At 38.1% G+C, this 9,769-nt stretch overlaps 2 protein-coding genes across 2 annotated transcripts; both read right to left on the bottom strand.

Moving 5' to 3' along the window:
* Positions 1-1,040: 1,040 nt before the first annotated feature.
* LOC141628592 (uncharacterized) lies at positions 1,041-7,749 on the bottom strand. Its single transcript, XM_074441712.1, has 5 exons — positions 7,564-7,749; positions 6,222-6,284; positions 3,795-3,889; positions 2,013-2,791; positions 1,041-1,915 (listed from the first exon to the last, which is right to left on the bottom strand). The coding sequence occupies exons 1-5, from the start codon at positions 7,747-7,749 to the stop codon at positions 1,041-1,043; spliced, it is 1,998 nt and encodes a 665-aa protein (XP_074297813.1).
* A 45-nt stretch (positions 7,750-7,794) lies between these two features.
* Positions 7,795-8,427, bottom strand: LOC141628590 (secreted RxLR effector protein 161-like). Its single transcript, XM_074441711.1, has one exon. The coding sequence runs from the start codon at positions 8,425-8,427 to the stop codon at positions 7,795-7,797; it is 633 nt and encodes a 210-aa protein (XP_074297812.1).
* Between the last annotated feature and the right edge of the window lie 1,342 nt (positions 8,428-9,769).

Genomic DNA, 9,769 nt, shown 5'->3' with positions numbered 1-9,769 from the left:
CACCGTAGGCCACCACAACCACGGTAGTCACGGCTTGGCGCCACCACACCCACGCGTCACCCAACCACTACCAGCAGCAACGACAACCGCAATAACAACAACAACATGACACAACACACATGACACCCTCCCTCTAAGACCACCTTACCGCCACTAACAGAGCCACCATTGTGGGCCACTACCACCACTATGGTCACGACATAACCCTACACCTGAGGCACCACTAGCCGAGCCAACCAACACCAGAAACGGCAACCACAATCGATCACAACAATCACCCACATGACACACACACACACAGAGACACACACACACACACACACACACACACACACACAACCCGTGTACCCTCCTTTAACACCCTTTTCCGACCACCTAACGCCACTCATTCCACCACCCAAGCCTACCACTAGACTCTCCTCACTCCCCACGACAAGGATCACCCAAGACCTCCCTAAATAGGCCACGAAAACCAAAGCAAAAATCCGTCTTAAGACGGTCACACAAAATAGCAACGACAACAATTATAATCGGTTAAACTCGTTTTTGGGCGGTCAACGTTGGGCCCATGGTGGTCTACAACGCTCCTAGGGCGGTTCAAGGTCGAGGCGGGTCAATGGTATTAATTCAAAAATATATAAACTAGTGTAAGACAGTCTTACCTTATGATCTCGAGGCGGAGGGACAAAATATCTCTTGAAATCTCCCTCTTTTCTCTCCTCTCATTTGTGTGGTGGATTTTTGATGTGGTGAATTGATAAGGTGGGTGGATAAAGTGAGGTAGGGTGTATATATAAGGGTAGGATGGTAGTATAATAATATATATACATGTATTGTATATTATTATTATTATTATTATTATTATTATTATTATTATTATTATTTTTATTATTATTATTTTTTTTTTTTTTTTTTTTTGCAGAAAGATTAGGATCATTATATTAAAATATAAAGTTAAGAGGTACAGATCCTATAAATTCTACAAGGAAGGCCAGGAAGGCCACCTCAAACCGTACAAGGAACCCATAAAAAAGCTAAGTCTAAGAAACTATGCTATCATAAGCATTGTCATTACATTGAGATCGCACAAAAACCAAGTACTTGACCTTCCAGATCAATGAAGAGGGAGGACGAGCCAAATTCTGAAAGATCCGTTTGTTACGCTCAGCCCAAATGAGATAGATGGAACTAAGCAAGGCACACCTCCTTTGCTTCTTGAGCAAACTACGACCCCGATTATGACGTTTGAACCAGGAGCAGACAAAACGCAGTGCAATAGAGGAAGTACATCTAAGCCAGGTTGCCACTCCTAACCAAACCTCTTGCGAATAAGAGCACTCAAAGAACAGGTGAGCTGCCGTCTCAGCCTGTTGCTCACACAAAACGCATCTGTTAACAAGCATCAGACCCCTACTACAAATGTTATCAATAGTAGGAAGCTTGTTTTGAATTGCCAAGACTCCAATTACTGCATGCTTAGGATATGTAAACGAGTCACCTAGTGTTTTGTGCATAGAAAATGGCGAGCCTTTCTTTCGTAGCAGCTGGTACACCCTCTGCTTATAATCTGGCTTTTGCAGCAAGGATAGTGCTTGAGCTTTCCCACCCGTGACCTGAAGCAAACAATCCCTCATGGCTATAACGTTGCTCCAAAACCATAAATGAGCAGCTGTTATACGAAATTCCCAGAAATCTGCCCCTTTGAGCAAGTAGGCCTTGGCCCATTTAACCCATATATTCGGAGTATCAGAGATGAGCTTTTTAACCCAAACCATGAGCTGTGATTTGTTCCAGCTGAGAATTTCTTTGATATCCATACCACCTTCTGTCGGGCAAACAAAAGTAGCTTTCCCAGCTTTTGAAAACCATCCGCCTGCTTCCCTCCTTAATCCCCCACAAAAAATCCTTACACATTCTATTAATTTTTTTAACAATGCCTTTGGGCAAGAGAACACTTGCACCCCAAAAATTATGAAGACCAAATATAACTGAGTTGATGAGGGCGACTTTACCAGCATAGCTAAGTTGATGATTAGCCCAATGAGAAATTTTTTCCCGTATTTTATCAAGCATGGGGAGGAACATTTTTTGGGTGAGCCGAGAGCTGAACAGGGGAAGCCCCAGATAGCGAACAGGCAATTCTCCTTCAACGTAACCAGTAGAAGTCAGAATTAGCTGCTTAACGTGAGGTGGGACTCCGCCAAAGTAAAGATTAGATTTCATTGGATTTACTTGTAAGCCAGATAGGGCAGCAAAGGCTTTAAGACAATTATCCACAGCAAGGACAGATGGAAGATCTCCCCTGGTGAAAACCAATAAGTCGTCAGCAAAGATTAGATGGGTTAGCTTTATTTGAACGCATTTTGGGTGATAAGAAAAGCCTGGGTGGAAGGGTAGTTTCCTCAGCATTCTTGAAAGCACTTCCATACAAATGACAAACAAATATGGAGAGAGCGGGTCCCCTTGCCTCAAACCCCGTTTACCAGGAAAGAACCCCTCAGTTGAACCATTGATGCTCAAAGAAAAATGGGAGGAAGTAACACAGGCCAAGATCCAATTTCTGAATTTTTGAGGAAAGCCAAACAGGTGCAGGCAGCTAGATAGGAATTCCCAACTAACAGAGTCAAAAGCTTTGCGGATGTCCACTTTTAAAATGCATCTAGGTGTCAGAAGGCTCCTATTATATTTAAAAGCAAGCTCGTGAGCAACCATGGAATTATCAAAAAGATCCCTCCCCTCAATGAAGGCAGCCTGCTCAAGCCCTATTATAGAGTTCAACACTGGTTTCATCCTATTAGCAAGGATCTTGCTCACTGTTTTATAGAAAACAGTGCAGCAAGAGATGGGCCTATTATTATTATTATTATTATTATTATTATTATTATTATTATTATTATTATTATTATTATTATAATAATAATTATTATTGTTGTTGTTGTTGTTGTTGTTGTTGTTGTTGTTGTTGTTGTTGTTGTTGTTGTTGTTGTTGTTGTTGTTGTTGTTGTTGTTGTTGTTGTTGTTGTTGTTGTTGTTGTTGTTGTTGTTGTTGTTGTTGTTGTTGTTGTTGTTGTTATTATTATTATTATTATTATTAGTAGTAGTAGTAGTAGTAGTAGTAGTAGTAGTAGTAGTAGTAGTAGTAGTAGTAGTAGTAGTATTATGATCATTATTACACTACTGCAAAAACAGACAAAGAGGATGGTTAAAAACCGTCCTTATCTTAAAACAACCGTCTTTAATTTACCCGTCCTCGTTGCCTAAGAGGACGGTTGACATAAAGTCAAATCGTCTTCTTTTGCTTTTCAAAAGAGGATGGTTGTGGTGTTAAACCGTCTTCTTTGCATTTATAAAAAGGATGGTCTTGTGTCTCAACCGTCTTGTTTTGGACACATGGCGCGCATAATTTTTGCGCTAAATTCATCACGCTTTTTCAAGGAACCTTCTTCTATTCATTTTTTTGTTTTTTTAAAAATCAATCTACCTCGAATTTATCAATATAGGCCGCCTATTTTTTTTGGCACAAATCCATGCTCTTTGACAACTAGATTTTTGAAATAAAAATTGTTTCATTCATAGTCTATATGTCAATAGTCGTATAGCTTAAATATATCCTGCTACATGTCATAAAATCCAGCAAATCTTACATTTATACTCTTAATCCAATCAAACAAAACGGAATCAGTTTAACACAAGCACTAACACAAGTTTTTCCATTCACACACCATTACTTAAGCTATCTAGATAACATCCAAGCGTTCAGCCGCCTAAACACTTTAAACGTTGTCATCAAATACTTGCGCCTTAAACTGCAATGCATATGTTGCCCAAATTTGGTGCGCACCTCATCAATTTGCTCAAGTGAGTATGTCTTTGGGGCCTTAATCATAAACTACATACAAAGTAACTAAAAAACACAATTACAATTATTTACATATCAACGTGTGTAATATATAAAAATGAAGTAAATATTAAAACCAAAGAAACAAATTAAAAGACGCACACTTGGAGTAATATTAGTACATCCACATAAGACGCTCCCAAAAAACTGCATTGGACACTAAATTGAAATCATGTCAACTACAACTTATAAACAACGAACCCACAACAATATAATATCGACTATATAATTTAGGAGACAAAAATATTATTAGTTGAAGAGGTAATTTTATTATTTTCCATTCAAGTTGTTCAACTAACTTTATTTGTTTGGTTTGATACAGGGGTGGTGGTGGGAGGGCAACAAGCTATATTGAGCCTTTTACCATAAGCATCGTAGCAATAGTTTAAGCAATATAAAAAAAGATTAAGTAGTTAGTATGAAAAAAGTCGTGAAGTTTTGTTCAAGCACAAAAAACTACGACAATAAGCGAAAACAACTAAGGTTACTACTTTCTACTTAAGGGAAATACACTCACAAATCGAAACAATTGCATACATCAGAGCTCAGAGCACACAACAACACTCAAATTGGGTAATCATTGTAATGGAAGTACTAATAGAATAACTATGGTGGAGCAAGAAAAAAAGTGAATTATACCTCTGGTGCTGCTAAGAGCGAAGGTGTAACAACCCCTCATACCAAGGTGCCTTACCAAGGACCGCCCTAACATGTGAAGTTGTTACCATCTCGGTTACCCGAGGTTAGTATATCAAAAGTAACCATTCAGAAACATTTATTAAAGTATAACGTTTAGCGATTACAACGTCTCAAAGAAAACCAAAACGAAAGTGTATAAAACTCAATACATTAAAATCCAAACATCTAAACTCGTAGCACCGGAAGCTAGACTCAAAGTGATGACATCCCATCCTCGTCCCCGCAGCTAAAGATAACCATCACCTGTCCAATCTGTTCACCATCCCCGAATGGATCACAATAGTTTTACAAAACAACAACGAGATCAGTTCACTGCATAATCAAGATAAGCAATATAAAAGAAACAACCACGACAACAATTGTACAACCATCCTCCAATTCCAATCATGCCTCATATCTGACTACATACTCAAGTGTGTAGTCCTGCCAGATTACTTGCCGCAAGAGATAATCCACACCACCAATGGGGGACCGCAGCCTTGCCTACCTAAGCCCCGCTCATGCAACGAGCAACAACCCATGTCCATTAATATGCACATCCCCCTTTTGTGACGGGAACCACAAGAGGCAAATCAAGGGCGTGAAGCCATTCCCGAAAATGACTCCACTCAACCAAGGACGCACCTCACCAATATAGCCAATACACCACAATTCCAACAATCAAGAAAGACAAGCCAACAACGATACTAATCATGCCAATACAATCATAATCATTTTAAATCAATTAAACAGACAACTGAGTAGGGAAACCCTACCTTAGCACTGATCCGAATACGAGTCTACAATGGAAGCTAGAAACGCTCTTCTACAAATCCTTCACCTAACAATAACCACAACAATCCAATCACAAACATGCATTCACCCCTTTTCCCCAATTCCAACAGTAGGATAAAACCTTAAAAGACAACTCTAAACAAAAGGTATGGAATTAGTGACTTACCGACACAACTGACGCGAGAGAGATGAACAAAGACTCATGAAAGATCAAAGGTCTTTAAAGTGATTAAGGATGATTAGAGAACGTAGAAAAAAATTAGGTTTTTGGTAAAATGAAAAGTAAAACTGTTAAAACACGATTTATAACTTTAATCATCCTTAACCAAACCGCGAAAATAATTTCCGTCACACCGGATACTCAGTCGAGTACCAAGAGTACTCGGCCGAGTACCCCTTACTCGGCCGAGTATTACACTACTCGGCCGAGTGTTTCTGGACAGTAGCCTGACCATCAAACACACGACACGTTACTTGGCCGAGTTAGCCCTATTCGACCAAGTAACAAGACTCACAAAACCGTGGTATTACCGAAGGAGCAGCAGACGGTGGTTACGGCGGCAATAGAGACAGTTTTGGTAAATTCCTTCGCTTATATGGATGTGGTGATGGCTCCTACCCACAATTTGGGTCTCTTGCAATTTATCAAAAAGATATCATCTCATTAACACAAATTGCAAAAGATAGCATAAAATTAAATACCAAACATAAAAACCGATGACAATAATAACTTAAAGATAAAAGAGAACATTTAATCAATCTCAATTATATACAAATGACATATATAAAAATCAAGGATACGCATTCAAACATGAATATTTTTCCTATAAACATTCAGTCGTCGACATACCTTCAAGGTCAAAATCATATCACGAAGATCATTTCGGGTAGAAGATTTCACAACAGCAACAACCTGGAAAACCAACTCATCATGAAAACATCGTTGTCAAAGCAGTCAATAATCTACCACAACCTTAATATAATGAGTTAAGTATAGAACAAGAACCCGAACTAACTTCTATCCAATTAACCATTCATTATAAACAATAAATTTAGAAGCTAAAATAAAGAAGATTCATCATTATTAACCAAACAAAAAAAATTCATTAATCATTAGATGTAATACAAGGCTGCTTACCCATTACATTATATTGAGATTTTAACAGTTCTCCACCAAAAACTGACTGACTTGTCCACCAAAATGTTCTAAATAGAGCTGCTTACCCATTACATTACATATGTTCCAAACAAAAATTTCCAACAAATATACATTACATTTTATCCCTTAAATCTCATTTGAAATCGTCTAGCAAAAGTGAAAGTACAGCTGAGTTATCCACAAAATTATGTCCAGCTATGTGCTTTAGACATCGATATGAGAAAAATCCGCAGCTTGTCTTTCTATAAAAGATTTGTTCTTCTCTTACGTTTAAAGTCCTATGTCAACACTATTAGCTACGGAGTATATCATTATAAATGTTAACATTACCTCCATTGTAACAAACAGTGGGCTTTATCTGCCATGTCCCTCCATGGTGCATCACAATACACAATTTTGTATATGACATCTAAACATGTAACAAAATAACATGAATTAGCAATTGATTCATAAGTGACAATATAATCTTAAACACCTTAAACATAATTAAAATAGCATTTGGCCACCCACCATAATATTAAGACCAGAAAATATGAACCCTAATTGTAAAAATTCAAACAAAGTTAATTAACAACATATTGAATGCATTAATTTTAGTATGAGAATCCGTTTCTCTACAACATAAACAAGTATAATAACTAGAAACAATGTTTTTAAAACTACTAAGAAAATAAAAGTAACTCAATTCTAATCGTATACAAACTAACAAGATATGATTTGTTGTAAATAAATTGAGAAGAAACGATTTAGAGGAAGGTTTTTTGTGTTTATTTTATTGAATAAATAAAACTGAGAACAACAGCAACTTAAATAGCAGATTTAAACCAAAGCAACTAACCCCTATGTCCTCTAACTGACTCCACTAAACACGATTAAGGAATCATGCCTAAAGACTAGGACATGATCAACACTTACACCAAAATAAACTGAACAGACCAACTGACACTCCTGAAAGATAGCAACTAAGTCTGACCAAGTTTGCTGAGTGTGTTAATCACATTTCAACACCACCTCTTGATTCAGACACTCTAACCCCAACCCTTTCTACGAAGAACTGATGCTTTGCCCGGGACAATCCTTTTGTGAACAGGTTAGCATTTTGAGCATTTGTTCCACAGAATTTCAGTTCAATTTTTCCATCATTCACAAGTTTCCTGATAAAATGATGTTGGACCTCAATATGCTTTGTCCTGGCTTGAAATGCAGGATTCTTTGTCATTGTTATGGTTGACTTGTTATCACACTATAATTCAGTTGCCTCATTCTACTCATGCCCTAGATCAGCTAACAATTTTCTTAACCAGACTGCATGTCTTCCTGCTGCTCCTGCTGCAACATATTCTGCCTCAGAGGAAGATAGAGCCACTGTCTCTTGCTTCTTTAAACTCCAAGTGACAGCACCTGAACCAAGTCCAAACACACACCCAGACGTGCTCTTTCTGTCATCTATGGAGCCTACCCAGTCATTATCTGTATACCCCATAAGCTTGAAATTTTCAGACTTTGTATACCAGATTCCATACTCCACTGTGCCTGCCAAATATTTCAAAACTCTCTTTACAGCTCCTAAATGTTGCTTTGTTGGGCTATGGAGATACCTTGACACCACACTAACACAGTAAGCTATGTCTGGTCTAGTGTGTGTGAGATAGTTCAATCCACCTACAAGACTCCTGTACAGCTTCTCATCTGCACTAAGTGTACCATCATTCCTTTGCAGCTTCTCATTTATGTTCATTGGTGTAAATGCAACATCACTCTCTTTCACCTTAAACTTCTTCAATAAATCTTGAACATATTTTCTTTGGTTTAGAAATATGCCATTGTTTCCTTGCTTCAGCTCTAGCCTAAGAAAATACTGCAGCAAACCCAAGTCAGTCATCTCAAACTCTTCCATCATTGATTTCTTGAAATCTTTTAGTAGCTTCTGAGATGAACTAAATTAAATGATATCATCAACATATGGACACACCACTAGAAAGCCCTGATCTTCATGCCTTTTGATGTACAGGGTTGGCTCATTCTCACTTCTTTTAAAGCCATCTTTTTCAAAGAAGTGATCAATTCTGCTATACCAGGCCCTTGGTGCCTGTTTCAATCCATACAGAGCCTTCTTCAACTTGTATACCTTATTCTCTTTTTTTTTTCTTTGACAAATCCTTGAGGCTACTAAACATACACCTCTTCCTGTAACTCTCCATTTAGAAATGCTGACTTGACATCGAATTGATACACAAGAAGATTAAACTGTGCTGCCAGTGCCAATATAACTCTGATAGTTTCAAACCTTGCTACAGGTGAAAAAGTTTCACCAAAGTCAATCCCTTCAAGTTGAGCATACCCCTTTACTACCAGATGAGCTTTATACTTCTGTATGGTTCCATTGGTATTGTATTTGGTTCTGAACACCCATTTCAGACCAATCACATTCTTCCCTGCAGGAAGATCAACCAAATCCCAAGTCTTATTCTTCTGAATAGACCTGAGTTCCTCTTCCATTGCAATTTGCCACTCAGCTATTTCTGCAGCTTCAACAAATTTTGCTAGTTCTGCAGCCATTAAAGCAAAACCACAAGTCTCATAGATCTCAGTTAAAGACTTCATCTTTTTTGAGACTGAGTCTTCAGAAGATTATGAATCATTGCTGTTGCTAGGTGATGTAGATGGTGGTGTAGATGGAGGAGTAACTTCATTGTTATTTTCCTCCTGTGGTTGCACACTTGCATTTTCAAATGTGAAAATTCTCTGATTCCCTCCATTTTGTGACCCCCTCAACCAGTTCCATTCACTCTCTTCACTGAAGATAACATTTCTACTGATTATAACCTTTTCAGCCACTGGATCATACAACCTATAAGCCTTTGATTAAGTTGCATAACCAATAAAAATGCATTTAGCTGATTTTTCATCCAGCTTAGTTCTTAAATTGAGCAAAGAGTATGCAACACAACTAAAAACTTTGAGATGACTTACTTTAGGCTTTCTCCCTCTCCATGCTTCATATGGAGTTTTGTCTGCTATAGCTCTAGTTGGAGAGATGTTTAGCAGATACACTGCAATAGCCACAGCTTCAGACCAAAATTCATTTGGCAATCCTCTTGCTTTAAGCATGCTCCTAGCCATCTCCACCACTGTCCTGTTCTTCCTCTCCGCCACCCCATTTTGCTGAGGAGTACAGGGTGCAGTTAACTCCCTCTTAATTCCATAAACCTCACAGAATTCATTGAAATCCTTAGAGA

The sequence above is a fragment of the Silene latifolia genome, chromosome Y (assembly GCF_048544455.1).
Source record: "Silene latifolia isolate original U9 population chromosome Y, ASM4854445v1, whole genome shotgun sequence".
In the NCBI taxonomy this organism is placed as follows: domain Eukaryota; kingdom Viridiplantae; phylum Streptophyta; class Magnoliopsida; order Caryophyllales; family Caryophyllaceae; genus Silene; species Silene latifolia.
The sequence above is the reverse complement of the archived record's forward strand: the minus strand, read 5'-3'. Positions and strand labels throughout refer to the sequence as shown.

Coding starts and splice junctions, on each gene's coding strand:
- LOC141628592 (XM_074441712.1), bottom strand. CDS start 7,749: ATGACAAAGAATCCTGCATTTCAAGCCAGGACAAAGCATATTGAGGTC. Junction 6,285..7,563: donor TCTTCGTAGAAAGGGTTGGG/GTTAGAGTGTCT, acceptor TTGGTTTTCCAG/GTTGTTGCTGTTGTGAAATC. Junction 2,792..3,794: donor CATTGCAGTTTAAGGCGCAA/GTATTTGATGAC, acceptor CCTTGCTAATAG/GATGAAACCAGTGTTGAACT.
- LOC141628590 (XM_074441711.1), bottom strand. CDS start 8,427: ATGGAAGAGTTTGAGATGACTGACTTGGGTTTGCTGCAGTATTTTCTT.